The sequence below is a fragment of the Cryptococcus neoformans genome (genome assembly GCF_000091045.1).
Source record: "Cryptococcus neoformans var. neoformans JEC21 chromosome 12 sequence".
NCBI classification, from domain to species: Eukaryota; Fungi; Basidiomycota; class Tremellomycetes; order Tremellales; family Cryptococcaceae; genus Cryptococcus; species Cryptococcus deneoformans.
In genome coordinates this window covers 659,287-686,786 of record NC_006681.1, presented here as the reverse complement: position 1 = coordinate 686,786, position 27,500 = coordinate 659,287, and the positions used below count along the sequence as shown (strand labels likewise).

At 48.2% G+C, this 27,500-nt stretch overlaps 11 protein-coding genes across 11 annotated transcripts in view; 8 read left to right on the top strand and 3 right to left on the bottom strand.

Moving 5' to 3' along the window:
- CNL06100 (serine/threonine kinase, putative) overlaps positions 1-1,464 on the bottom strand; it is a 4,456-nt gene extending 2,992 nt beyond the window's left edge. Inside the window, exons 1-5 of the mRNA XM_024658218.1 lie at positions 864-1,464; positions 670-807; positions 398-620; positions 152-350; positions 1-102 (exon numbers count right to left, since the gene is read on the bottom strand). The exon at positions 1-102 is cut by the window's left edge and continues 944 nt beyond it. Of these exons, the coding sequence (XP_024513883.1) occupies positions 1-102; positions 152-350; positions 398-620; positions 670-807; positions 864-1,004 (803 nt within the window). The 5' untranslated portion in view covers positions 1,005-1,464. The remainder of the gene's footprint in view (positions 103-151; positions 351-397; positions 621-669; positions 808-863) is intronic.
- A 787-nt stretch (positions 1,465-2,251) lies between these two features.
- On the top strand, positions 2,252-6,633 carry CNL06090 (eukaryotic translation initiation factor 2B, subunit 2, putative). Its single transcript, XM_024658217.1, has 7 exons — positions 2,252-2,568; positions 2,622-2,888; positions 2,939-4,733; positions 4,807-4,861; positions 4,944-5,327; positions 5,380-6,127; positions 6,189-6,633. The coding sequence occupies exons 1-3, from the start codon at positions 2,359-2,361 to the stop codon at positions 4,727-4,729; spliced, it is 2,268 nt and encodes a 755-aa protein (XP_024513882.1). The 5' UTR covers positions 2,252-2,358; the 3' UTR covers positions 4,730-4,733; positions 4,807-4,861; positions 4,944-5,327; positions 5,380-6,127; positions 6,189-6,633.
- On the bottom strand, positions 4,740-6,481 carry CNL06080 (eukaryotic translation initiation factor 2B, subunit 2, putative). Its single transcript, XM_568136.2, has 6 exons — positions 6,406-6,481; positions 6,280-6,347; positions 6,081-6,226; positions 5,488-6,031; positions 4,927-5,436; positions 4,741-4,875 (listed from the first exon to the last, which is right to left on the bottom strand). Exons 1-6 carry the CDS (start codon positions 6,424-6,426, stop codon positions 4,803-4,805), a joined length of 1,362 nt encoding a protein of 453 aa, XP_568136.1. The 5' UTR covers positions 6,427-6,481; the 3' UTR covers positions 4,741-4,802.
- A 4-nt stretch (positions 6,634-6,637) lies between the features above and the next one.
- Positions 6,638-7,655, top strand: CNL06075 (hypothetical protein). Its single transcript, XM_024658844.1, has 5 exons — positions 6,638-6,724; positions 6,788-6,864; positions 6,928-6,978; positions 7,075-7,205; positions 7,318-7,655. Exons 1-5 carry the CDS (start codon positions 6,694-6,696, stop codon positions 7,544-7,546), a joined length of 519 nt encoding a protein of 172 aa, XP_024514674.1. The 5' UTR covers positions 6,638-6,693; the 3' UTR covers positions 7,547-7,655.
- Positions 7,656-7,956: 301 nt separating this feature from the next.
- CNL06070 (conserved hypothetical protein) lies at positions 7,957-10,278 on the top strand. Its single transcript, XM_024658216.1, has 7 exons — positions 7,957-8,242; positions 8,402-8,648; positions 8,705-8,887; positions 8,937-9,157; positions 9,220-9,292; positions 9,356-9,568; positions 9,739-10,278. The coding sequence occupies exons 1-7, from the start codon at positions 8,191-8,193 to the stop codon at positions 9,857-9,859; spliced, it is 1,110 nt and encodes a 369-aa protein (XP_024513881.1). The 5' UTR covers positions 7,957-8,190; the 3' UTR covers positions 9,860-10,278.
- A 718-nt stretch (positions 10,279-10,996) lies between these two features.
- CNL06060 (expressed protein) lies at positions 10,997-14,207 on the top strand. The gene is made up of 9 exons (XM_024658215.1): positions 10,997-11,169; positions 11,284-12,370; positions 12,428-12,957; positions 13,017-13,358; positions 13,406-13,462; positions 13,515-13,536; positions 13,596-13,639; positions 13,716-13,788; positions 13,846-14,207. The coding sequence occupies exons 2-9, from the start codon at positions 11,605-11,607 to the stop codon at positions 13,914-13,916; spliced, it is 1,905 nt and encodes a 634-aa protein (XP_024513917.1). The 5' UTR covers positions 10,997-11,169; positions 11,284-11,604; the 3' UTR covers positions 13,917-14,207.
- CNL06050 (hypothetical protein) lies at positions 13,949-15,015 on the bottom strand. Its single transcript, XM_568134.2, has 3 exons — positions 14,768-15,015; positions 14,587-14,716; positions 13,949-14,514 (listed from the first exon to the last, which is right to left on the bottom strand). The coding sequence occupies exons 1-3, from the start codon at positions 14,944-14,946 to the stop codon at positions 14,260-14,262; spliced, it is 564 nt and encodes a 187-aa protein (XP_568134.1). The 5' UTR covers positions 14,947-15,015; the 3' UTR covers positions 13,949-14,259.
- Positions 15,016-15,336: 321 nt separating this feature from the next.
- On the top strand, positions 15,337-18,480 carry CNL06040 (expressed protein). The gene is made up of 16 exons (XM_024658214.1): positions 15,337-15,450; positions 15,942-16,211; positions 16,274-16,517; positions 16,649-16,746; positions 16,796-16,895; positions 16,962-16,999; positions 17,051-17,171; positions 17,223-17,296; positions 17,351-17,426; positions 17,476-17,502; positions 17,557-17,669; positions 17,718-17,753; positions 17,809-17,868; positions 17,922-18,018; positions 18,072-18,149; positions 18,206-18,480. The coding sequence occupies exons 4-16, from the start codon at positions 16,670-16,672 to the stop codon at positions 18,374-18,376; spliced, it is 1,068 nt and encodes a 355-aa protein (XP_024513918.1). The 5' UTR covers positions 15,337-15,450; positions 15,942-16,211; positions 16,274-16,517; positions 16,649-16,669; the 3' UTR covers positions 18,377-18,480.
- A 266-nt stretch (positions 18,481-18,746) lies between these two features.
- On the top strand, positions 18,747-21,519 carry CNL06030 (protein-nucleus import-related protein, putative). The gene is made up of 9 exons (XM_024658213.1): positions 18,747-18,850; positions 19,243-19,319; positions 19,448-19,844; positions 19,892-19,955; positions 20,004-20,253; positions 20,307-20,510; positions 20,566-20,904; positions 20,959-21,148; positions 21,207-21,519. The coding sequence occupies exons 1-9, from the start codon at positions 18,790-18,792 to the stop codon at positions 21,269-21,271; spliced, it is 1,647 nt and encodes a 548-aa protein (XP_024513914.1). The 5' UTR covers positions 18,747-18,789; the 3' UTR covers positions 21,272-21,519.
- Positions 21,520-22,655: 1,136 nt separating this feature from the next.
- On the top strand, positions 22,656-25,580 carry CNL06020 (CAT1 catalase, putative). The gene is made up of 8 exons (XM_568133.2): positions 22,656-23,491; positions 23,547-23,675; positions 23,729-23,902; positions 23,956-24,038; positions 24,098-24,234; positions 24,296-24,513; positions 24,578-24,740; positions 24,797-25,580. Exons 1-8 carry the CDS (start codon positions 22,974-22,976, stop codon positions 25,478-25,480), a joined length of 2,106 nt encoding a protein of 701 aa, XP_568133.1. The 5' UTR covers positions 22,656-22,973; the 3' UTR covers positions 25,481-25,580.
- Positions 25,581-25,879: 299 nt separating this feature from the next.
- CNL06010 (expressed protein) overlaps positions 25,880-27,500 on the top strand; it is a 2,074-nt gene continuing 453 nt past the window's right edge. Inside the window, exons 1-10 of the mRNA XM_024658212.1 lie at positions 25,880-26,030; positions 26,113-26,270; positions 26,351-26,475; positions 26,551-26,576; positions 26,655-26,739; positions 26,804-26,896; positions 26,963-27,103; positions 27,159-27,269; positions 27,332-27,435; positions 27,490-27,500. The exon at positions 27,490-27,500 is cut by the window's right edge and continues 453 nt beyond it. Coding sequence (XP_024513880.1) covers positions 26,008-26,030; positions 26,113-26,270; positions 26,351-26,475; positions 26,551-26,576; positions 26,655-26,739; positions 26,804-26,896; positions 26,963-27,103; positions 27,159-27,269; positions 27,332-27,435; positions 27,490-27,500 — 877 coding nt within the window. The 5' untranslated portion in view covers positions 25,880-26,007. The remainder of the gene's footprint in view (positions 26,031-26,112; positions 26,271-26,350; positions 26,476-26,550; positions 26,577-26,654; positions 26,740-26,803; positions 26,897-26,962; positions 27,104-27,158; positions 27,270-27,331; positions 27,436-27,489) is intronic.

Below are 27,500 nucleotides of genomic sequence, written 5' to 3'. Positions count from 1 at the left end.
GGACGGCCAACAGACATCTCGAACAATACAGCACCTACAGACCAGAGGTCTGCCTTGGCATCGTACTTTTCATATCTCAGGATCTCGGGGGCCATATATAGTCTATCACACTTATCAGTATACTCACGCCACAGTCGATGTGATAACTTACGGTGAACCGCACAAAGTTTCGGCCATGGCAGCAGCCGGCAAGATTCGCGCAAATCCAAAGTCGGCCACCTTGAGCACAGGGATACCATAAGGATGTCCTTCAGCTACTTCGGTCTCTGTGGCGGGCTGTAAGAGCAAGTTTTGAGGCTTGATGTCTCTGTGCATCAAATCTTGTGCACGGAGGAACTTGATCGCTTGGGCTGTATTCTGTTTAGCGTTTGAATGCTGTCTAGTGACTATGGCTTACCCAATTGTCCCAAGAAAGATCTCGTTACTCTCTCATCCAAACCACCAGTTGGCGGGTGCGGCCAGTAGATTTTCCCTTCGTCATCCGTCGGAAGCAATGCCATGCTCGATCCAGCTTTGGGGACAAAATCCAGTGTTGGAATATTCCCGCGCTGCTTGATATACACAGAAAGATCAGACCCAGAGCAGTACTCCATTACAAGGTAGATATGAGTGTCATTTTTCTGCACACCATTAGTATTGGCACTCATGTGGAAGATGTCGTGAGCTTACAAAGCAATCGGTTAAAGCTACGATATTCCGATGGTTGATGACCTTGAGAATGTTGATCTCACTCTCCAAGTTCTCAAGCAGCTTGCTGGTGAGCTTCTGGCGGGAGACGGCTTTGATTGCTATGGGAACTCTCGTCTTCTACAGGCAGAGTCAGCAGCTACCCATGGGCGTGCGGGATCGCCAATCACACTTACAGATCGGTATCCCTTGTACACAGTAGCGAAGCTGCCACGCCCAATCTCCGCACCTACCACATAGTTCCCTATTCTCTCCTTATGTGACCTATGATGCCCACTCTCCTTCTCCCTGGATCCTTGCGCGTTTGAGTCGGGCATTGCTATAGAGGCCCAGCGGAGTGGTTAGGGTGTGTTCTGAAGAAAGATACAAGCGGAGAGGTAAAAGTGCTGCGACCGCGGATAGCGAAGGTGATGTGATGCGATGCGTGCGTGGCTGACTCGGCGTGGCTCAGTCCGTGTGGAGGTCCAGGCGGCCCGCGAGTCGTCTAGTATGCGAGGTGCAGCCCCTAGAGTGATGGAAAGATCAAAGGACAGAGAAGGCGCGCGTAGTGAACGGAGAAGATGGACGGAGATGGGAGATGGTTACGAGTGGTGGTGGCGTGCGCTGCAAGTGGAGGCGGACTGACCGTATTGGTCCCCGCCCAAGGATGTTGTGGGAATAGGTATGTATGCTCGTGGTCGTTCTGGCCGGGAGTCTGGCGACTGGCGATAAAACTATTGGGACGCATAGAAGGGAGAAGTGGGTCGATGTTTACTTATTCACGGGTGCCCGCCTTTGTTGGCTGGTGGATTGCGATTGGTGACGTGCGTTCCGTTATCCTCGCCACCGGCATAACTGCACAACTACTTATTTATTAAGTCCGCTGTCCAATAATCGGCCGTCAGCAGCCGCTGCCACAGGGTGGTTGCATTACCAGAACTGCAGTTCTAATGCTGATACATATATGCAAACCCACGGATGCCAAAAGGTTGAAGAACAGGATTGTATATATACATCTTATCACTATCCTTCCCGCGTCCGAATCCTCACCATCCCCTGGCGCGATACCTGATCTTCCGGGCTTGAATGATTATTCACTCGCATGACCTATTTCTATCCTTAGTGACACAGTGCTAAAGCTTACTTACGCAAGACTTGGTAATTAGCCACAAATGAAGGTGTGAATGAAGTGATTTGTTGATGAAAAGATTTGATGCACAATCAACGCGACGCACATCCGTCCGTCGGCCGCTCTGGAGAATACATGATGCCTTCAACCGATGGTCGTGAGTTCAGAAGCTTTTCTTCATCCAGATTGAGGTTGGTGGCACAAGCTTTCGAGATATGCATGCATATTACTACTAGGGCCAGACTCGTGAGAACACTCAAGTAGTGATACATAATAAAAGCCTCGAAGCCATCATAGCAGGGAGAAGTTACGTAACACTTAATTAACTTACGCAACAAGTGAGTGGCTGCGGTGAGAGTCAAAGTCACGTGACTTGCCGATTAATCTCCTTCGGCGAAGATGATTTCGACAGTTCGTTGCTGGTTCGTTCGTCGCTGACTTTTAGACATCTTTTTTGAGACAAACCCGGCAAAACACCGAGGTTGGGACAATCTTCTGGCACATTCCCTTCCGCCATCCTTTCACACGGAGCCATAAGTGGTGGGGGCTGGGAAGACGTTGCAATGAGCTCTTCACTGAGGACGACGAAGCCTTGCGCTCGATGTCTGGCTGCTATTCGAGCTCGCCCCCCAGCAGAGACGACAGTTTCGATTGCAGGGCCATCCAGTTATCAAGCGTATATGACGGAATCTTTTCCTTCCAAAAGGAGGTCAAGACTCACGTCTACAAGAGCATTTACGAGTCCACCGAGTTTACGGGGTGATTTTTATCAAGTACGTGACCTTCCAATGAGTGTAAAAACCAACATTTAACTCGTCATCTATAGGGACAACCTGACTGTCTCCAATATCCAACTCAGCATAGTATCCAAAGTAAAAGGCAAAGATCCCCTCACATCAAATCGACATTTACCAAAGGTTTCTCATCGACTTCACGGGATGTGACCTCTGCGCCACTCCTCCAAAATGATGCAGCAAGAAAGATAGCACATTCAATTGCCGGGCCATCAGCTTACCAGGCCTATGTGATAGAATACAATCCATTTCTCAAAGGAAGCCCAAGATCCACGCTTGCGAGCGAACGACTGTGCCAGGTATGCGACCCAGATATTTTTGAAAAAGCCATTTAACATGATACTCTTAGGGTCAACTTGACTATCTCCGCCGTCCATCTCATCATAGTACTCTGAATATATTCCGTAAATATTTTCAAACCACAGCAGCCTCTGCCAATTCTATACCACGCCCTGATCCCGTCCTTCAGCACCTATCTCACATGGCAATACCCGATTTCAAACCACCACCTCCAGAAACCAAAGCTTCCCCCATACCACAACATACCTTCTCTCCCAAAGAACGCTCTGCAGCTCTTTCCGCTCTTCAACGGTCAACGTCCTCTCCGCCTTCTCAAGATATCACCTCTGCTCAACTACTTCAATCCTACACTGACTTGTATATGTCTTCACCCCAGTCACAGCTATTTACAGTCAGCGAAGTGCAAGATGTTTTAAAAGCTTTGAAATTATTGCAAGCTCGTGAAGCAGGGGATAGACAGGTCGCGGAGGAACAGATTGAGCCTTTGCTAGAAGAAATCAAAGCTCTAGTAGGGGACGAACGGAAATCGTCACAAGGGTTAGAATTACTGGCTTTATCGTCAAGAACAAAACACAGTCGTCGAATCAAGACCAAAAACCTTGTCGATGCCGAAAAGACCTTTCGTTCCCTCTTCCCCGAACCGCCACCTGAAAAAGATATCGGTGGGAGACGTCGGTACAAGGCAGCATTGAATCATTTGATATATCTATGTGCTCTTGCGGGGCAGGGAGGGAGGCTGGAAGATTGGTGTAACCGTTTGGAGCGGGATGGGCTTAAAGCGGATGGACACACATGGTTATCACGCATGATACTGCTCGATAGGGCGGGAAAGGGGGAAGAAGTCAATGGGATATTGGACAAGGTGTTAGAAAACTTCGATGAGGAAGTGGTGACGAAAGAGGATATGTCGATATTAGTCAATTACGCAATGGTTGTTTACGCCAAATTGGGACGATGGGACGTTGTCTCTGAAGTTTACGGCCGACTACGTCCTACGGACTCTCACGACCTCTCTATAATCCGTTCCTCTCTTCCCAACCCATCATACTTTGACGGCACCCATCCACACGTTCCCCACCATATTCCCCTCCCGCCATTCTCCGTTCGTCTAACTCGCCGGTCGTATTCACCTCTCCTCGTCTCCTTATCCGTCCAAGGCCATCTCCCCGCAACGCTTACCATCTTCAAGCACATCTTCGAAGACGGACATACCCCTTCTGTCGATGACTACACAGCGCTTTTCAAAGGGTTTGTCAAGCACGGTGTTACCCCTTCAATAGATACTGGTGGTTTTGGGAACGCGGGGCAAGTGAGTGAAGCCGGGAAGATGCTGGGGGTTGCCAGTGCGTCGGGTGGAGGTGAATTAGATGGTTTGGGAGGAAGCTTTGAACAGCGTATGAGTGGGATCTGGGAGAGGGGAGCTATGTTTGCTGAACCGTTTCAATGGCCAGTTGAAAAGTTTCGAGAAGGTAATGGCGAATGGACTTTGGAGGCTTTACAAGATATATTCGAATCCTTCCTTACTCTTCGTCCGATTTTGCCATCTTTTAGTCCTTTGACATTCTCCGATCCTCAGTCTGGACCCGATTTGAAATCGGACGTGAATATATTACAAGCTGAAAAGCAGGCGAGGCTTTATGCTAAAGCGCCTGGAAGAAAAGCGGTGTGGACAGTGCTCAAGGCTTTTGGGAGAGTAACTCATGGTGATGAGGAAGTTCTGAGGCAGGTTTGGGAGAGGATGGAAACGAAGTTTGGGCCAGAGAATGAAGAAGGGTGGAAAGGGTGGAGAGTGGATAAGAGATTAGATTGGTTCAGGAAGGCACTGTTTGCGGAAGAATAGGCATGCAAGTATTTATACCAAGCATAGAAAATACCTTATATTCGAAGAAATGCATATACTGATGTCACTGTGACTAGATCTCTACATCCTCATCATCGTACGCCTCTTTGATCAAGCGGTAGATGTAAGATGGTGGGTGGTCGCCTCTACAGACTAAATTAGCCACGTGCTACTCTACATCCAAAAAGTACACTTACTCATTTGTCACAAACAGATTTACCAACTCGGGCCTAATATAATCGTAATATGGATCCACAACCTCAACCCCTTCCATACCCCCTCCTCCACCCTTCCCCTGCTCCCCAATCACAGCTCCAGGTCCCTGGAAATCCACCGCTCCGTATTCATGGTACAAATTCCACGCGGGCGCGAATTTAAATTGACCGGTAGTCACGACGACAGGCTTGGAATGTGTCTTTGCCGCGAGAGCACAAGCAAGAGATCCGGACAGCGCGAACAAACCACCATTGGCAAGGACAGAGTGAGCGCCAAGGATGACTTTTGTAACTCGTGGAAGAAGGGCGTGGATGGAGGAATCAGGGATGAGGAGGGTGGGGATGCCGGAGGCGGAAAGGGAAGAGGCGAGGGAGTGACCGAGGTAGGACGGAGCAGATTCGGCGACGACGACGGTAAATTTACGGTCTTTGTAGGCTTGCTTGAGGAATGCTTCGACTGTTCTCGAGTGGCCCATGGTCAAGATGATTTCGCTACCTCGCATTAGCAGTCCGGCGGGAACAAAGTGAATGCGCGATACTTACGAAGAGTGAATGTGCTCCCTTGCGCCCTTGGCAACATCCTCATGCGTGGTCTCCAGCTCACCAACAACCTCCTCAATGGCCTGAATCAATAACGGCTTGAGCTTAGCACTATGCTTCATAAACTCATCGCTATCCACACTCGCCCTTGGCGTCGCCATTCCAGAAGAACCTCTGCCATGCCCATTCCCATTGGGGGTCGCAAACAAATTCGTTGTATTCGCTGAGTATCCTTCCGCTGTCCCTCCACTAAGGGCGCCACTCCTTTCCATCTGAGCTCGAGAGTGACGCATGGCCACAAAGTTTGAGAGTGAAGTCTGGCGGGACATTTGGATATGAGTGGGAAAATACTGAGCGTCGACGGTGGCGGATTGGGCGGCAGAAAGGTAGTGATCTAAAGGTGCGTTGATACCTGGTGTGCTGGGACCCATAAGAGGGGTAGAAGGGATGGAGTTAGGGGCGGATGAGACATGGGCGGCTGCAGCGGCGCGGTATTCTTCCCGAATGAGACGGAGGATTCGACGAATGATATTGGCGGCGGCAAGTTCTACGAGAAGCATGAGATACATTTCCAGATGTGTGATAGCTGTACATACCCTTAGGGTTGGCCTCAGTGAGTTTCCGCCCAACAGCTTTGATTAAGGCCAGTAATTCGTCGATGGTGTTATATCTAGCGCTTCTGACGATGTTCTGGATGAGAGCAGCCGTTGCGAGAGCCACGTTCAAGGATCCAACAATTTGCCTTAAAATACGAGACGTGAGCATATAAAAGGTACGTACGGACTCATGACTCACCGTCTCCGAAGACTGGTGCAAAGAGTATCAGTCAATCGAGCGTTTGGGTCAGCAGATTTCTGCATTTGCTGTTAAGGACGTCAGCCGCATGAAGGAACTTTCCCTTAGACTTTTTGTCCAACTCACCGGGGCGGAGTCGACGGCCATTTTCCTGCTCTGATAGTGGATTCACGCAATTCGAAGGGCAACAATAGCAAACTTGTCAAGAAACGAACGAAGGAAACGAAATCGCGGACCAAACGTTACGTTCCCTTTTCGAACGAGTCAAAGTCACGTGATCCAGCGGTAAACAGCAGTTCGCGTTTAACGAGCAAGTGACGACAATGGGCAATGATGGCGAGAACGACGAGGCGGATGAGTTTGCTCATCACATCTGTATCCAATCTTTAATCCCTATACTAAGTATTTAGGCAGATGCCAAAAATGCTCTCGACATCGGATATAGGTACGTCCCTCACGAACCTCAAGCCATCATTCCGAAAAGCTCATGCGCACCTTCTAATCCCAGGCCCTATATCCCAGCAGTATGCTGCCGCTGCTACAGTGCCGTTAATCAAATCACCCTCGTTATGGCTCCCTCAGCCTGTAATACAGATTTCCTTTGCTGGCATGTGAATGTCTTTGTACTGATGAAAGATGTTGGGATAGGTCGAGCTGCCAAATGAGATACATCCCTTACCAGAGGACATCACTGCCTATGTAAGTACTGTTGGCATATGTTAATTAACATCCCATCAGCGTCCCTTTTATTCGAAGACTTATTAAATGGGCTCACTTACTTTCCGACATTGGTAGTTTGTGTACCCTTTCACACTTGAAGAACATGTCCTCTCGATACATCCTTCGCCACATGAAGCCATCGCTCTGAAACGGGCCAAGTGCGCCGAGATCTTGCACAAAAGGGAAGAAGCAGAGGAACAAAAAGAGTGGGTCTGAGTCCTCTTTCCGTCTTCCTTCAGGAAGGCACACGCTGTCTCGTGGCCAGAGGTCAATTTCACTGCAATGTGCCCTATGCTGATTGATCAACTTTCCCATTAGACGAGATAACCTCAAACGGATTGCCCCAGGATACAACCCATCATCTGTCCTGATGCCGACATCGGCCTCCCATACACCAACGTCTTCCATTTCTCAACCTCTAGTTCCACATGGGACAGCACAGTCAGTGACGAGCCCCAATAGTAAATCACAGGCACACGGCCGCACAGAGAGTGATCCGATGGATGATCTGGTAGCAAGGCTGGAAGAGATGGAGTCAAAACGGTGACCAATGGGATAGTTAAGAGGATCTTGTTTGTCGCTTTTTACTGGAAGCAACTTATCAGAAATTGTACTTGTACGCTTGATACGGTTGTAACATGCATATTGCATACCGGCATTCCTTGCGCGTCAGTCTGTTGTACATTCTGCATTTTTCCCTCAGCCGCTGGACGCTCTATGCTGCGGTAGTGTTGTACTGCTCTCTGTACAGTGCATAGTGAAGCAAGCATAATAAGCTGGAACCCACGCAAGCCACATGCCATGGTTCATGCATATCGGGTATACGCGGTGCCTATTACATTAATCTCCGGACGCCGGATCCCGGGATGTTTGGACGATGGCCGTTGCCGAGACGACGTGCTCGGCGTTCGTTGAATTTACTGTAAGGGTCTGCTTTTTGTTTTCTTGTCAGCTGCGAGTATACCGCAGTATTGGAAGTCAACTACTGCCCAGCAGAGACAGTATAGCAGGACCACTGCGGCAGCACATACACCACCTGTGAAGCCGGCACATCTCACACTACAACATAAATTCGCAGAACACAGTAAACGGCCACTCAACGCTCGGTCCTCAAAACCGCACCGCAGCAACCAATTTCGCCTCGTGAAATCTTTTCATCACCTTTTTATTCTTAGCTACACCTCCAACACCATGTCTAAGCCAGACGAGATCCCCGCACTGTCATACATTCTTGAGCCTGCCTGTAAGCGTTTCACTTTGCCGTGGTCGGACGACCTGATGCTCCGGTAAAAATACTGATCACCTGCTTCGCACGTCCTTTGTTCTCCATCACCTTCATCACCTATCTTGCAATGGATAACCCTCTTTAACCCCTTTTGTTGATCCGGAAACAACACAACAGTCGTTGCATCCCTTCTTACCGCAGGATGTCTCCTCAACCGCCGTCCTCCTTCACTTATCGTCCAAGCCCAGGCCGCTACCAACGAGGACGTTCCTCCTCCTGGTGACAATTCCTGGAACTGGAAGGATATGATGTTCTTGAAATGGCCTGTGAGGGTACCTGGCAATGAGAGGTTCAGGGGAAGATGGACGAGTCGGCTGTTGGGCATGTTTCCGTTCTTGATGGAAGTCTGGTACTGGCTCTTGACGTACGATCCGATTCTCTTTCTGTAACAAGCGCAACGATTGCTAATACAACTCACAGATACTGGATATACCAGGTCGCTCGAGCTATTCAAGCTCTTACCATGGGCGCCGATTTCCGAGTATTAGCTGAAAAGCACGCGAGGGAAATAATTGCTATCGAGCGTTGGTTACATATTGACTGCGAACTTTCGTTGCAAAAGTTTGTCATGAAGACTAACTGGTTGTTGATGTTCTTCAACAAGTAAGCTCGTTATGTGCCTACCCAATACATAGTACTGACCATACTGCAGGACTTACGCGATGGTCCACATCCCCGCTACCATCGCCTTTATGGCTTACTCTTACCGCTACTTTAAGCCTTACATTTTCCAGTCAACCCGTCGTACTTTGGTGCTTTGCAACTGTCTTGCATTCATTGTCTTCTCCAGTTGGCCCTGTATGCCTCCTCGTCTCATGCCTTATGAAGAGTTCGGTTACATTGATACTTTGCACACTGGCAAGGCTGCTAGTAGTGAGTCTTCTGCAAATTGACGTTACGACCCTTGATAGGTGCTGACGAATTTGCACACCCAGTTTGGACTACCAACAAGTTCCAGAACCAACTGGCTGCTTTCCCTTCCCTCCATTTTGGCTACAGCTTCGTCATGTGGGTCCCCTTTTCCTTGGCGACCCACACTTCCTACTGACTTTTTTTCAATGTCATTCACAGCGGTCTCTCCCTCTTCCTCTACTCCCCTCACCGGCCTATCCGTGCAATCTCCCTCTTGTACCCCCTCCTCATCCTGCTTGTCATCATGGCGACTGCGAATCATTACCTCCTTGACGCTGTTGGAGGTTTCTTCGTCACAGTTTTGGCGCATAGGATTAACAGGCTGGTATTGAACTTGAGGCCTTTGGAAGAATGGTTTTTCTGGTTAATCAGGTGGGTTACCATGTTTCATTCAAAAAAAAAATAGAAAATGAAAAAATAAAAATAAAAAAAATAAAAAAATAAGAACAGTGAAACTGGGGCCTATCCCTTCAAGGGTATCCCTAAATGTTCCTGTTTACGATTGTGAGGCTGTGCTTGGCGCTAATGAAACATGGGCACAGGACCGAACGACCCATGGACAAGGTTGTGTTTGACTCCGTCATCAGTCGAGAGAATGTGTCCCATAGGGATAGCTCAGACATCTCTCACAGGCCTTTGATTTTCCAGGGTAACCCCGCCTAAGCTTGCTTGGTAAGGTGGATGGGCGGAAGACGAATGATGGAGGAAGAGCCGGAGAGGCAGGGTGGTATGGCGAGTAGATTTCCATACCTGGAGATCTTTTTCATGAGGATCCCCAGCGGATAAACTGTAGCTAGCACGGATCTACATTCATGTTTTTTTTTTTTTGCGCATATTCTTGACTTTGAATTGTGGTAAACTTTCTCCCTATCATTCATATACTCCACTTCTCCCACTGTCATGTCATATACAACCTTCTTCTTTTAATTTTTTTTTTCGAACTATACATAACTGCAACTGTATCGTACGCTACGAGTTCCGACGTTTCTTTCCAATTTTATAGGATATTAGATGTGTCCCCTGCATCGGCATCAGCATCAACCCCATCACGCCCATCAGGGGGAAAGAAATCAGTCGTCAGTAATGCATTATGCAATCTTTTGTTTACACGTGTTTACAGCGAATTGTAGGTAATCCCAGTCAGCGACCCAATCATCAGTCTAACAGCGTGCGAGCGACTACTTGAGCATAATCAGCCCGATCACCATCAATAAAAACTTTCGAAACATCCGATAGTCAACCCCACTTTTGATTCAATACTCACTGTCATAGTTATAGCGAGTAGAAATAAAATAACTAATGATGAATAGTGAAACTATTATCGAATTACTAATTAAGTGATGTCTTTTTTCAATCCATGATAGGTAAAAAAAGAGGAAGCCCAAACGGAGGTGGACCTGCAAGGTGATCGAGATACAGAAAGCAAGCCAAACGAGAGGGAGGAGTTAACAGGTACCACTACTACAAACACCCAGATGGAGTAAATTAGTACTTTGGCTGCAGTGCATGGATGTTGAGTTTGGTCGCGGATTGAAGAAACGAAATTCCTTCCTTTTAAAACAGTATTTTTGGTCAACGGTTAACGCCAAATGCACCAACTGCACACAAGGCTATCAACAAGGCCGGCATTACCCCTATCCCAGAGATCATATTCCACATTCTCCATCGGCAAGGCTAAAAATGATTAAAAGTGGCCATGAAAATTTAATCAGAGGTGCTCTCAAAAAAGGCCAAAGGTAGCGTTCGATTTGTCTCAGCCAAATCAGGAGAAGTTGAAATTCAACGATCACTTAAAAGATACACGAGCAAAAGTCGTCATCACCTTTTTTCCTCCTTTGTTTCCTATCTCTTCCTCTCCTTTGCACCCATTCACATCTCCATGACCCTTGATTTAGGGGTGTCACCTGACTATTCAAAGCTGATGGAGAATGTCAAGAAGGCAAACTGATCTTTTCTTCAAGTTTTGTATGCCTGTAAGTCTAAACTGGCGTCTCGAATAAATCACATAACGACAGTTTTGAAGCACGGCTACCCTATGCTGACCCGTGCTGCTCCTCATCCCTGTTGCTCGGGGACTTCTGGACCAGATCTCTTCTTCTCCTTACTCGCCCTTTTCCCTACACTCCACAGCCGCTAGCTTCCCGCACACCGTCTCCAATACGAACGCGGGGCAGGTTGGAAGGAAGGGGGTCATACCAGCTAAGATTTTGATGGTTGATGAGATTGCCTCGTGCCGTGCCTGCATCGAAAGGAGTGTCACCAATTGTCACTCGTCTGTGCTTGCTCCTGTTTCTGAGAGGAACGCGGCTAAGAGATGGTTAGCCCAAGGAAACGGAGTAAAAGCGGGGCACATGTATATATACTCACTCAACTTTCATCCCACGCACTCGGGTTGATGTAAGCCAAAGATGTCTGCCACGCCGGACACCCCACTTCCTCAGTTCCACCTCGATCATCCTTTTCTTCTCTATCATCCTGCTCCTTCTATTGCGGGTAATGCCTCTGTTTGTAGTATCTCGACCAACAGCGCCATACAGTATCAGGTGCCCAGTCCATGTCGAAGCAGCAGTTCTCAACTCGGTGTCAGCCCTGCGCCGTCGTGGGACCCAGCGGAGACTAGGCAAAGCTGGGGTGGCTACGAATGGTGTGGTCAGGAAGGCACCTATGCTTCCGGTTCGAGGCCCGTGAATCAATACTATAATCAGACAACCACAATCAATACTTACAGTTTCCAGCCGCCGCGTACAAATTCTTATGCACATTCTCAACCGGCCAAGTTTTACAGCATCAATCAAACTCCATCTTTCCCACAATCTTACATTCCAACGCCAAACAACAGCTCGCCACCTCTCCTCCCTCATCAACATACTCATCCACCCACTCTCCCTCCTCGCGAGGATAGTGCACATTTACCCCTCTATCACTCTTTTGAAACCTTTGATCTTCGTCCTTCTCTCCAGTTTCTGGCATCAAAAACTCCTCCACCTGAGAAGCCATTGCCGCCTCCTCCTACGCTTGTGAACTCCATTCCTATACATCAGAGACCGATACCCCCAAGGACGATGAGTGACAGTGAGATCGCGAAGACAGACGGTGCCGGGCCCGCTGCATTCGCGTGTCTTTCGATGGACTTTGGTTTGACTTCTGGTATGTCGGATCCTGGGACTAAATCTTGTGAGACTTGTGGGTCGATTCTTTAATGAGCCCAAAAGCTGATGAAAGGTGGTCCAGCGGCAGTATCACCACCTACAACATGTTTTGCACCAGGTCAAAACCCCTGGGGAGGTAATTCAGCAGTGAGGGATCCCATCGCTCAAGGTCGCAATCAAGGTCAACACGGTATAGGAGGAGTAAGTGTCAACGGCTTTGAAGTGATTTTCAATGACCCTTTTCACTCTCCGGACACGATGGTACCCCCATCCGTAAGCCTTCCTTGTTTATCCCCCACGACACCGATCAAGTTCCGATTCGCCAAACATCGGCAAGTCGAACTCCAGCTCCAACCTCAACCCCATCTTCATCGTGATACTCAGTTGCAACATCAAGCGTCACCCATTCCTGTCTCTTCCCGTCCCATAACCCAGCCGGCAAATCGTACGAGATCTTCTAGGCCGCTTTTCCGGACGAGATCTCATTCGTACCCTAATCAGTTAGGTAGCCTTCCTCTTACATCAACTGAGCCGATGAGTCACATTCCCGTTTACACTGATATGGTAAACGAGAGAGGAAAGAGAACAAATGAGAATGGGTTCACTACATCTGTAAGTATTCAGCTTCTTTTCCATCTCCAAGGACGTAAAATTTAGACTTCATTAATTAGGGTTTCGACAGCTCGTTCCACTCATCAAGTGCTACCACAGCCAGACCAACGCCGGGAACTCTGCATTTTTCGGCCACTGTCCCTGGCGATTTCGATATGAATGAGCAGTTAAATGAATCCAAGCTTCAGTCGAAATGTCATTTTGATCAGTCAGACCATCTCCCTCTGATGACAACGGAGCCAATGAGCCTGGTGCCAATTGCAGATAATTTACCATCACGCGCAGTTCGTACATCAACGGGGTTGAGGAGAAGGAGGCCATCCGATGGACGGTCAACAAAAGTGAATGAAGGACGGGCGAAGAAGCGCGTGAGAACGACGTTAAGCGGATTAAAACACTTCGTCAGTGCTTTACATGACTCGAAATGAGTGTGCTGACCTGTGAACAGAAAAGGTTTACTTGCTCCGAGTGCTGCGAAGGGTTCACAAGGAAGAATGACATGGATGTGAGTCTTGCGATCTGCCAACTTAATGCCTGAGCTAATGATTCGGCGCCAGCGCCATATGCAATGCAAGCATTGTAAGTAAGCTTCCATGCACATTTACGAGGTTTATCATAACTCATGTTTTGCTATCAAGCCGACAAGTTACCCTTTGTTTGCCCTGCTTGTAGCAAAGCATTTGTAAGTCTCACCTTTCTTTGTGAACAACAAATCTACAGTCGACAACCTGTCCCTGACAAAGTTTGACTCTGAATAGGGGCGTAAGGACAAATTGGATCTGCATATCGAAAGAAGCGAAGATTGTAAGCGTAGTGCACCTCCCAAAGAACGTAGGTTCATCTTCCAAAGGAAAGCTTAGTAGACTCGTTGATCCATACTGGCTGCAGAACGCTTAGTACGCCATCGTGGGTCGCCAAAAAGCCACATGAGAACGGCGGAGCCTTGTCGCATTGAATAATCGCCGCCTTATCAAACAATGGGCTTCACTTTCACGATTTGACGAGGTTTGGTGCGTTGTATGGGGCGGACGTTCGATTTCTCTATTACTGTATCTGCCGGGTTTCCGTGTTTTTCTTCATTCGGTTTTGGGTTTGATCACTTTTTATATCCCCTATTATGTGCCCTGCTGTATAGTAGGCTGTGACTCTCTATTTCCCACTGTGTATCGTGCGTATTACGAGTTGGTTTTAGGTCCATAGCCAGCCGCCGTAGTGGCATTTGTCCTTTGAGCATGCAACACCATCATCTGAAACTCGATCAACCACTCGTACGTACAGATATGCAAAGCTCTCATGAACCATCTATGGTAAGCCGACACCCTCCCAAACCCCAGCAGCCGCTTCATTACCGCTCTTCTCCAAGATCTCTTTCAGCTCCCCGCTCAATAATTCTCCCAGCTTGACACCTTCTTTGCGGTGATGCACCCAGCTGCCGTTGATGTATTCAAAACGTGAAGGACCGGAGACTGGAGACGACATCCAAATTTGAAGGTTGGGTGGTTGTTTGTTGAGGACATACGTGCCGTATGGGGGAAGGGTAAGGTTGAGGACGCCAGACTGTGAGACATCGCCAGAGCAGAGGTGTTTTATCAGCTCTCTTGCCTTTTGTAATGCCATAGAAACACGCACAGAATACTCAATCTCCCAGTTCCCATTCCCGAAATCTTCGCAGAAAATCTCCAGACTTTCATTTAACGTCTCCATATCTCGCTCAGAAACATGTTCGTACTCGTCGTGCGAAAGCGTTGATGTTGGGGGTCTGAAGGTTGGTGAGCGTTGCAGTTAGGAAAGCACAGGTACATAGACATACGGTGGAAGAGGTTGGGATTGACGAGGAAGGGACGTAACAAACGTTCTTGCGGATGTTGCCCTTGAACGAAGGAGCGGGGAAGCGCGAGCCGAACGAGCGATCACGGGAGAAGCTGATCTCTCCGTTAGTGGACGTAAAGCTCTGAGGGATTTATTAAGGCAGTTTTTGGCAGCGAGCATGGTGAGCCTTATTTGACGATGTGAATGGAATGAGGCCTGTTTGACGAGAAGAGTACGAGATCAAAATTGTAACTGCTGATTCGAAACCAAATACGAAATGAAGCATTGAATTGTAATTCCGACAGATGTCGTCGTCGGCGTGAATGTCGTTGCGTCAGCAAGAGGAAGCAGTCACGTGATTCCTGATGCAAGCGACTTGCCGGACATTGGCCGGTCTCCGAAGTTCCCCTGATGCTGTCCACAAACTAGCAAAGATAACTCGCTCAAAACTGTCCGGATCTCGGTACGTTCATGATATCGGTGCCTCTGGACCAGTGTCCTGATGTGCCGGCGGCGGTCTCTCGGTTTTCCAAAGCAAATCACTGGATCGGATCAAACTCGGCAAAGTGTGTTTTCATGTTTCATGTTTCTTTCGTGTTCGCTCTTTTATCCTTTTAGTTCTTCCAGGCAGAGGAACCCGACAGAATCCTTCAAAGAACTCATCAATCACGAGCTTTGACTTTGGTACGTCTTCATTCTCTGCCTACGTGTTTTTATCCTCTGCCTGTGTGTTTTTATCCTTTGTGTGTCTTATCCTCCGCGGTGTATCTTCCATCCTCTGCCTGTGTGTTCGTAAAAGTCTTTCCGAAGCCAAAAGGGAAAGGCCCAAGCAATTGAGAGGGGAAGAGTCTGATGGGAAGGTATGTCTTGTGTCTCCTTGAACGCTTCTTCGCTTCCATATATGCGACCAAGCATTCTCATATTTGTCCACCCCCTACAATTGGACGAGTGAGGAATGCCCAATTTGAAAGATCAAGGGCTGAGAGCCGCCTGCAAGACCATGTAGCGATGTGGAGTCAAGCTCAGTAGTATAATACGCGGCCTGCTGCATACTGCTTGCCCTGACAAGTCACGTGTACTGTATGAACATCCTTTTGCTTCACTCTCCTAGTTCGAATCAAGTTCTGGAAGATACGGAACACTAATTACGTTCAACAGTGCTGCATGAGATTAAGGCGATTATATCAGCAATAGCGAGATTCGCGGCTTGTGCATGTATACTTCTGACGGACTGTCATGCCGTCTGACGAGTTTCCCAGCCTATCTCAAACAAGCAGGCACGGTGATTCCGGTGATGAGTGTATGTGCATGTGCGTTATCCATTCCCCACTCCCCACCCCCACGCTTCCTTGACCGTTCCTCCTGTTCCTTTCCTCCTACACTTCCAATTTTGAACCTGAACGTGATCCGATGATCGGCTTCTTCTAGTTGACTTCCAACTTTCAGTGAGAATTCCCTTTGATTAGTCCTTTCCCGACGTATCATTGGCTAACTAGCTACCAAAAAGACTTCATCTTCCTCTCAAGCCTTGTACCTTTTCAAAATGGCAACTGCGCGGCTAAAGGATATCCGCCTGAGCGGTGACTGGTGTTTGTCTATCTCAGGGCGCACATTCCTTTGAGGATACACTTTTAGTCCAGCAACCAGCAATCAGCAGGCACTACCTAGCCCGAAAGGTGGCTTTACTGATGAAGAGTCCGGATTGCTCCATTCTTTCATGAGTAGAAGGTGATGCCGGATGGACGATCAAGGTAAGACAGCCCGTTCTGTTTCCAACTGCCAGCTATATATGGCTTTCTCTCATGCAACTTCTTCCTCTTTTATCCTGAATCCCTCTTCCCGCATCGTCTGCTTTCCATCCCCCACTTCACTGTATTGCCAGCGTGCGGCACCCTTGAAAAGCATGTCGTCAATTGAAGAAATTTCCAAGGCAGCCATTACGGCTGACCTGGCTAGGAACCTAACTCCTCTAATCATATCGTGAGTGTCAACTTGAAAGCATTTAACACCTACTGACCACCTTTGGAAGACTTGGCGTGGATGCGCTAATGATGGGCGTTATTGGAAACCAGTTCCTGCGGTATTTGTTAATCACAGAGCACGAGTCGGTCCATATCAAGCTCGTTATTGCACGTTTCTTCCTACCCGCCTACTTTCACTAAGATCGCTTCTCTAACTGGTGTACATGTCTGCAGTACTTCGCCACAGCAGCAGCGGTTGCAACCACCTGCTTGTGAGTTAATTATTTTGGTTGCAATATCGTCTTTGGGCTAACAACATGTAGTACATGGGCAATGGAGGTGAACATGTTCGCATACAACTATGGGCAGTACGCCCAATTCACTTCTCAACACTGGTCAGCATGGTATGGCTTGCTCTGCTCCTTGACAAAGATCCCTGTGCAGGTAAGTTTCAAGCTTTGACGGCTTATAGTCAGTTCATTCACTCCTGGAAAGGCATTTTACGGCGAGAGAGCTTGGAGAATTAACAACCGGAGCGTGATCATCTCTGCAACCCTTCTCTTCACCTTGTACGTTTGCTATGACTTCAATTGGGCCTAAGTAAAGGCTGATGTCCTCATAAGATCATTGTCCGCCATCGGATCTATCGGATACACTGCCCTCGATCACAGGTTGGATTTTTCTGCTGATATCAGCTATGTGAGTCCTTCTTTGTGTCTTTATCGACTCTGAGCTGACAGGAACGCAGGCGGGAACGGTGTTCTTTTACCTCTGGGTGAGTAACTTTGTATTTAATTTACAAGGTCAAAAGCATTGACTTAAATAATAGCCCACCGCCTGTATCGTTTCTGATCTAATCAACACCGGTGGTATCCTGTGGGGTCTTTACAAGTCGCGAACAGGGTGGATTGTCACCGACAAACTCATCTACAAGCTTATGAGGTGTGTACAGGTTGGAAGGTTGGAGTGTAAGCTGATAGCATGTCAAAGGATCGCCGTCGAAGCCCAGATTCCTCCTACTATCTTGTATGCCGGGATATAACCAGTAGTTGGTTTATCATCGCTCATCATGTTGACATAGTGCTTCAATCGTATTGATGGCGTGGTCTCGAGAAATGGCTTCGATCTCTACTCTCTTTATGTGAGTTTCTGGCCAAGCCAAATCTTGTACTTCCGCTGAATCCGAATGGAAAGGATCATGCTTCCCAAGGTCTATCTCACGGGAGCCCTCAGCGTTCTCAACTCTCGTGATACTATACGCCAGAATAACTCTACTTATTACAGCAATTCTGTATGTTGTACACACCTTCCGTCCTTGTTCTGTAACTGATAATACGCATGAAGGACTTCAACTCTGGCCAGAAGAGTAGCAGGCGTCAAGCAGATACCGGCGTCACCGTCTCAACAGATACATATGTCGAGGTTGGTCACTTGCTCTATTTTCAGCCCAATGAGAGCTAATTGACGCGTTGCTGTAGAGTCACTTCTCGTACGAAGCTCCAAAAATGGGCTTGAACCGAATCCTCGCTAAAGATCACCGACATGATTCTGTTGACGACTTGGAAGCTGGGATGTCGTTATCTGCGATTCCCGTACAAATGTCAAAAGAAGAACTGATCGATGATGACAAAGGCCGGGTTCACATCTAGTTATGCGAGACGTGTTTGGAATGGTCGAATAATAGAGGTTGTGGGCAATTCTTTGTAGTGAAACCTGATCTGGCAATGGAAACTTTTTATGTTGTTACTCTACTATGACATAATGCTCATATGGAAATGTGCATAAATAGAATAAGCCAAAAATCATTATTATAAAGCAGAATACTTTGGAAAAACATAAGTAATTCTTTGCTTTTTTATCCTCTCCTTGTCTGGAGTTGAACTTCTTGTCTATTGTTACGAAATAGGAGCCCCCAAAAAGCGCCACACTCAGGAATCGCCGAATGTCCGATATGGTGTCGGTGTCGTACGCGTGAATCAATGAGCCATAACCGGGCCGTACTCATGCTTTTTCATTCATATTTCTTCCTCGACTAACGCTTGACAGAAAATCTACAACCACAATGGAAGACGACAGAGAAATGCGCGGCGACGAACCTATGGCCCCGGAGGCTGGAGATCGATGTGGGTCTTTTTCGGATTGGATTAGAACAAGGTTGGGTTTGGGATTGGATTGTGTTGGGTAGGGTAGAAAGAATGCGAGAACGGAAAGGACCGGAGAGGTTACCATCTTCAGGCTAGATGGTCAGCCAAAGATGTGCCAGATGGCAGGCGAATGGATATTGGGCTGGTAAAGTTAGGATGAGAAAAGATGGCGGGGATTGAAGCAGTGAGCCGAAGGGAAACGCGCAAGCGGACGTGGACACCCTGCCATCTTAATCCTCAACACCGCCCCCATCCCCTTTCCCAATCCACCCTTTTCCTTTGTGCCTCGATTTTCGGAGTTTGGAGTTTAGAAATTGTATGGTACGGATAGAAGGATGGAGGAGCTGATGGATGGATTGGATGGACGTCAGATCGAAGGGACGATCGAGATAGGAGCAGGAGCCGAGAACGCCACAGCAGCAGACGCGATGAGGACCGTTACCGAAGCGTGAGTCGACTTTCCTTTACGGGTGGTACGTTGAGGGGCCGGGCGCTGGAGCAGTAGACTTTTTCTATCCATTGTGGATTCAGGACCTAACGCAAGATGACGATGGGGGGATGGATATCGATGAGCAGCGTCGCAGATCTTACTCTCGTTCCCACTCGCGCTCCCGAACTCGCTCTCCTCACCGACACCGACACCGTTCCCCTTCGCGTTCTCGATCTCGTTCTCGCGACAGGCGCGACAGGGACCGCTCTCGATCCCGTGACCGTGGGGAGCGACGAAGTTACAGGGAAGACCGTCATGGTGGTGACCACCGTGGTAGCGGCCGACCTCGTTCTCCCCGACGTGGTTCAGGTAGGTATGGTGCGCCCCGACAGGACTGGGAGAAGAGTGTCGACGGGCCTATGAACGCGCCTGCTTCCGAGGCCGAGGCTCACGCCAAGGTCAGCAAGAGAGAGAACAGGTTGTATGTGGGTAACTTGGCGTATGACTGCAATTACAAGGATCTTGCCAACTTCATGGAGCGAGGTAAGTGATATACAACGAAGCGGGCATTCTTGCTGATTTTATCTCAGGTGGTGGTAAAGTAGTATTCTCTGAGGTCCTCACCACCCCTGCTGGTCAGTCTAAGGGTTGCGGGTGAGTATTTCATGAGGAAAGTTCAATCAATTCTCATGAAAGTTACAGTATTGTCGAATTTGCCTCTCAGGAGGAAGCCCAGCGAGCCAAAGCCGAGCTCTCTGACAAGGCCTTCTTTGGTCGATCCGTCTTTATTCGAGAAGACCGTGAAGAGACTGCGCGATTCGGCGCTCCTCCCATCCCCGGCAAGATTGGTATCGCCCTTGGTGAAGCTCGTCATTTCCTTGGTAATCAGCAACCTCACGGATTCCACGGCCACGGCCCTGCTATTCCTAACAGGAATCTCTTTGTCGGTAACGTAAGTTTTCCGTCTGTGGCCTGCTGTGAATACAGTTAACCCTTTTGGTACAGCTTCCTCTCCAAGCTTCATGGCAAGACCTTAAGGACCTCATGCGTCAAGCTGGAGAAGTCATCCGTGCCGATATTGGTTTCAGGCCTGACGGTACTCCCAAGGGTAACGGAACAGTTGTCTTCTTGAACGCGGATGATGCCAAGGCTGCTATTGAGATGTTCAATGGCTTTGATTGGTTTGGTAATGTCCTTGAAGTCCGAGAGGTCAGTGTTCCATCTCCAGCTGGGCTGTCACTTCAATGCTCACAATTCATCGTAGGACCGATTCGCCCACGGCGGTGCTTTCCGCGGCCGAGGTGGTTTCCGAGGCGCTTTCTTCCCTCGTGGCGGTTTCGGCTTCCGTGGTGGCTTCCGAGGCGGTTTCCGTGGAGGGTTCATGGGTGGGGGTATGGGCATGGGCCACATGGGCATGAATGCGGTCGCTGGTGGTGTTGGTGCCGGCGGTGCTGCAGCTGCTGGCGGTAGGAATTTCAGCAACGACCTCTATGCCGACTACAACGGACCTGAGGGCGGTGAGGGTATGGCTGTCGACCAGGTTGCGCCATCGGGTTTGGAGCCCATTCCCGCCGAGCCCAACCAGCAGATTCTCGTTCGTAACGTGAGTATCCACCTGTATCTGATCGTGTTCACGAGTTTATTAACCATGTTTCAGCTCCCGTGGTCAACATCCAACGAAGACCTCGTCGAACTGTTTGAGACCATCGGCACCGTTACCCTTGCCGAGATCCTCTACTCTGGTGGTCAAAGTAAGGGAGAAGGTATCGTTCAATTTGCGGAGACGGCAGACGCGGCGAATGCATCTGAGAAGTTTATGGGATGGCCTTATGGTGGTCGTGCTTTGGGTAAGTTCAGCCTCGACCTCAACTCAAATGTCCAGGAGCTAATGCTACGGTGAAATAGATGTGCAATTCAACCCCAGGTGGCACGAGTTCTCTGCTTCGGCTATCAAGGTTCCCCAGGCGTAATTGGCTGGAATTGAGAGGAGGTCGAGTGAAAGGATAAGTCGCTATTAGATGAAGTGGAGAAAAAGTATAGGCGATGGAAAGGTTTGGAATGCAGGATCTCTATTCATTTGTGTAGTAATTGCTATATTGTCTGCGTCGCTTCTCTGCGCCTCCTGTTTCTGCTCTATTCGGAATTCATTGCGTCTGATGACCAAGAATAAATAAATAATGGATCAACCTCGCAAATTTGGGTTTGTAACCTTATCGAAGCTGGAATGAATGCTCCATCCGTAATCGGCCTGTTTTTTCGCTTGGACAATGTTTTTCAATGCTTTTCTTTCTGTATTCCTAATTTTCTTTTCCCTTCCTGGCACCATTGCCATTGGACTATTATATCTCAGACAGCGCAAGCAGCTCAGATCTGGCCTCCTCTCCAATTCAGCCCGTTGAAATTCCTCTTCTTTACGCCTACTTAGCTCATTACAAACCTACATATGCTCCAATAGCTCGTCACTTTGAACGAGTTGCATGGAATTATTATCCTGTTGTTGGCATTTGATACCAAACAGACCTCCTAGCTATTCTATCTTTATTCTCATCTGAGCTGTTACCGTTGACTGTGGGTTGTAGTGAGGCTGCCAGCACTGGTCCCTTTCTGATAAACCCAATACTCGTGCTTCGACGTTATCATCCTCCATCTCCTTATCGATGTCGATGTTCTGGCCGTCAATGTCATCAGTATCCTGTTCTTCCACTTCGGGCGCGCCCAAAGGTGGATACAAAGCGCACCAATATCTCAAATAAAGTCAAGCCCGTAACACACGGGCTCAGCATGAGAACCATTGCGAAGTCCAGTGATATTCGAGTTATCTAGTTAGATGGGCATTGAATTGCACTGAAGTAGAATCAGGAAGTTTTGGCAGGGAGACGCTTATAGTGAAGAAGCTCGGGTGGCGAGCCTTTTCGTCCGAGACTCTGGGGATAGTGAAGATGACTGAGCTTGCAAAATCGAACAGGAAGCTATTGAGAACTTCAAGAATGGTAGCGTAAGACTACTAAAGCATTTGTAGGATCGACAGAAAGTGGTTGGGCCCAAAAAAGGCTGGCGACTGCCCATTTTATAATACGTGCTTTATGACAATGACGAACGTAATAATAAGGTACGTTTGGAACTTTGCTTGATACGACAAGTCCTGAAGGATGATGACGATAAATGCTATCTTATCGTCACAAGACTTGCCCGCTTGGATTTCTGCTGCCGTCGTATTGGGCCCCGTAAATCATCAATAATATGGGGGACATGGCCTTCGCGGTCGGTGGTCGCCCGGGCGCTGCCGCGAAGTTCCATTTCTTTTTTTATTTAAATTTCATTTTTTTGTTCTTCAGTCAGCAAATCTCCCATGATCCACTACCTCTTGTTTCCGTCGAAAACACCGTAATCTTCTCTCGCGTTGATGGCATGCTGACCAATTGCACGAGATATGAAAACCACCGCGGCCAGGCGCATCGGGATATGGGAGCGTCACTGGCGGTTGGCGCTTGGGCGGCTGTGAACAGCTTTCGACCATTTATCTTCGCCTAAACTCATCCTTCTGATACATGACTTTGACAAATAGAATGGTACATATTTGGAATATGAGATGCACCCCCGGCTCTCCTTTCCCATTCCCGTGCTTACTGCGATCCACCATCTCTCTATCTCTGTCAGTCTTATCTGCCCGATATGTCTGCTCGTAACCTAGCCTCTGGTACGCCGTACCGCAAGAACCTGTCGCCAGCCAACAGTTCGCACTTCGATGCTCCGTCAGTATCTTCTACTTCCGACTCAGTCAAGTCGGCATATTCTGTTGGCTACACTCCTGTGCCAACTGCCGACCGTTCCTATTCCGGTTTACTTCACGGCACACTATCCAAAGTGTTCCGCAAGGGCGGTCAAGAAATCATTGTATCCGAAGAGCCTGTGTCTTTTAGCTCTTCCAAGGAAGACTCTGAATCCACTCGCTTCAATGGCTGTCCTTACATGAACGGTAGTATCCCTCAGACTCCGACACCAAAGTCGACGTCCAAATCAGCTTCAGTTGCCGTTCCTGTTCCTTTGCCCCCTCCTTCTGCTGCGCGTCTGAAGGTCCAAAAACAAAATGATTCAATCCCTCGAGAGAATGGCAACGCTCTGGCGGACGATGTGGGAAAGTTGACTGTTCGATCATACGAGAAGGATAGGGACCTTAAGTCCCAGGAGGTGTACGTATTAAGGTCCCGCCTTTTTTAACTTCCTAGACTGACAAGCACCTCAAAGTATCTATACTACATCCAACGGTGTTCCGGTGCCCCACCCGTATGCTGTTCAGCGGGCTGGTGTTAACGGTCCCCTTCTTCTGCAAGACTTCCATTTGATTGACTTACTCTCTCACTTTGATCGCGAAAGGTGAGTCTGATCATGACTTGGTTCCTAAACCTTGAGGACTGACTTTTGCATAGGATCCCCGAAAGAGTGGTCCATGCCAAGGGCTCAGGTGCCCATGGTACCTGGGAGTGTACAGACGGCCTAGAGGACCTCTGCCTCGCCAACATGTTCCAAAAGGGCACTACCTGTCCTTTGACTATTCGATTTTCAACCGTCGGGGGAGAATCGGGATCTCCTGACCTTGCTCGGTAAGTAGTCTAATATTTCTCCTTAGGATTCTTGAACTGACGTTCAAGCTTAGTGATCCTCGTGGTTTTGCTGTCAAATTTAGAACGGCTGAGGGTAACTGGGACTTCGTTGCGAATAACACTCCCGTTTTCTTTCGTGAGTTACGCCCTTTTACCTAGCGTAATGGACAAAAATAATTTGCTGACATATTGTAGTGCGCGACCCAGCCAAGTTCCCTCACTTCATTCACACTCAGAAACGGGACCCAGCCACCCATCTTAGCGGCGGAGATGATTCCACCATGTTCTGGGACTACCTTTCTCAGAATCCTGAATCCATTCACCAGGTCATGGTACGTTATCATATTGTACACTAAACCAACTCGCCAAATGCTGACAGCCTTGGATAAACAGATACTCATGTCTGATCGAGGCATTCCCGCGGGATGGCGTCACATGCATGGTTATTACGGGCACACCCTCAAGATCGTTAATGACAATGGCGACTGGGTTTATGCCCAATTCCACCTCATCTCTGACCAGGGCAACAAGTTCTTTACGAGCGAGGAGGCATCTACCAAATCACCTGACTGGGGTCAGAAGGACTTGTACGAAGCTATTGGGCGTGGAGAGTACGTTTTGACTTTATTCCTGATAAATTCATCTTCAAAGACGTTTACTGACTTACTTTCGCAGGTACCCATCTTGGACGATGAAGGTCCAAGTTATGACACAAGAACAAGCAGAGGAGGCATGGGAAAAGAAGCGGATCAATGTCTTTGACTTGACCCACGTCTGGCCTCATGGAGATTATCCACTCAGGACTATAGGCAAGATCACCTTGAATGAGAATCCTAGTGTAAGTCAGCTTATAATGCAATACTATGGTATCATATCTGAGTTGATCTTCTGTAGAATTACTTTGCTGAGGTTGAGCAAGCGACGTTCAACCCTGCTCACATGATCCCAGGCGTAGAACCCTCTGCCGACCCTGTACTCCAAGCCCGACTGTTCTCTTACCCTGACGCGCACCGCCACCGTGTTGGTGCCAACTACCAACAGCTTCCAGTCAATCAATCGGCCACCCCTTACGCAACGGGCAACTTTCAACGCGATGGTGCCATGGCTTTCTACAATCAGGGAGGAAGACCCGCTTATCTCTCCAGTATCGAGCCCATCAAGTTCCGAGAGAAGCGCGTCAACCTTAACAAAGTGCACGGTCAATTTATCGGTGAAGCTGTCAGCTTCCTCAGCGAGATCCGTCCTGAGGACTTTAACGCCCCTCGTGCCCTTTGGCAGAAAGTGTTCAGCGACGAGTCAAAGGAACGTTTCATTCAGACTGTCGCCGGGCACATGTCGACCTGCAAGCGCAAGGAAATTATTGCCCGTCAAATTGCCATTTTCCGACAAGTATCGCCTGATCTTGGTGCTCGTCTCGAGAAGGCCACCAATGTCAGGGGCTATGGGAGTATTGAGGGGATGTCTTTCAACGGTACTCATAATGGCTTTGGTGTTAAGCGTGGGGCGAACGGCCTTCGCCAAGATGCGGACGTTGTGTTCAATAATGGTGCTCCTCAGAAGACTCAGAGGGCTCGTTGACTCGTAATCTGCTTCTTAGTTGTGGCTATTTCTAGTGCGGTCGAATTAGGTTTGTTTAGGCGGTTTTCTGATCAACAAATAGTCGTCTAGATATGCATGGAGATTCGCTACAGATCTGTTGGAAGCCAAACTTTTCCACTAAATTTATTCTGTCTGCCATAACTTTCCACCGTCGCGTCTACTACACTGCACGATCAGCTAGCAAGGAAAACCATGCATGGGTCGTTGTTTATTTAAAAAAAAGGCAATAGTGGGCGGCTATTACATACTTGCTCTACTAGCTAGGGGATTCTTGTGATAAACCGCTGACCAAGGTATAAAGCCGAAGACACCGTGCTTCAGCGGCTAAGCGGCTATCCCAAGACACCAAAAGGATCATGATAGCTGAATAATTAAAGATATCCTGTCTATGGAGGAACGATATTTATACTCCTATCACCTCATTATAATAAACTGGCAGCATTCAATTACATCACTATTCCACTACCACTTTTTTTAAAGCCTAATATCTGGGATCACCGGCTATAATGTCAGCCCATGGATCGGCCGAGTGAGTGCTGTTTCCATGAAACAGAAACTGTTTAGGAAGGGTGCAGAAATCCAAAGTATGTTGCTGAAGAGAGCATTTTCAGAGCGTACGAGAAATACGTGCAAGCAGGACGTCTAGCTGCTGAGGCTTATTACCATGCCTTACAATTGGCAAAGATGAACAGCGACATTACGCTTGCTGAGCTTTCCGAAGCTGGAGATAAGTATATTCAGGACCGAAGTTTTGGCCAAATCAACGACGGTGAGGTCCTTTTTTCGAAGCGGGATTAGTGACTACGAGTCCGGAAAAGCATACAGTTAGCTTAACAACTCAAACGCTAGGTATATGTCATCCAACTACGGCTCAGCTGGATTATATCATTTGTAACAACGCTCTCAAGTCTGGGAACCTTTTGAAAGCGGATGGCTCTCAACTGCTCAAACTTCAATTGGGCGCCCATATTGATGTGGGTTGCCGCAATCCCTAACATTTTGCTTTCGAACATTTTGCTTTCGGACTCGGACTGACAAGCCTCGTGTAGGGCTACGGCGCCGTTGTGGGAGGGAAGTAAGTGGTTAATGCCGTCTTTTATCATGGACCGATAGGGTGTTTTTAAGCTAAAGTAATTGGGCGATCAAATTACAGTTTCCTGCTTGGGGAATCGTTAGCTGCCAAACAATTATCTAAAACAGCCACTGAAGTAGCCAAGTTGGTTCTCGACCTTATAAAGGTTTTTACCATCATCCTGGAGCAATTTGTAGCACTAAATGACAACCTCTTCCCATTATTATTAGCCTGGTACGACAAACGGCGATCTGGTCAAGAAAGTTGATGAATATATGAGGCGTACTCCTTATCGTGGTGTCCCGGGTTTACTTGCCCATAATGTAAGTCTAGCTGAGTCAGGATTGTAAGTCCGGTATAAGATACTGAGGAGAGCTTCCTGGCATCAGCATACTCAGTACGACATTCAAGGACCCAAAGAGATTGATCTATTCCCATCTGGCGATAAACAGCATGAGGAAGGGATAACTTTTGAGACAGGCGAAGTGTACACAGTTGAGGTCTGGATTACAGACGCCAAAGACCCGTCGGTGAGTTTCCGGTTATCTCGTCCAAAAGGTATCGGCTAATTTATGGTTCGTACAGCCACAACCAGCCGCTGATCTTGATAAGACTCTCCACCAGATTCCTCCTAGCAAGGACATCAGCTCGTTGTCCGCGGAGATTAAGGAAGCTTACAACTGCATCACGAAGAAGGTCAGACTTTGTCAAGCTTAGCCTACTAACACTACAATCGGAAGCTGATGGCTCACGTTCAGGTTGGCACTTTTCCATTCCACACTCGAGTGCTTGGCGACTCAGCACTCGTCAACGCGGGAGACGTCTTGGAGGCGGCCGACATCCTAGCGACTTACCCTGCTTTGTGAGTGCACTTCCATATTTGATATGAAAGATCCAAGTTCTGACGGACAATCAGCACTCTGAAGG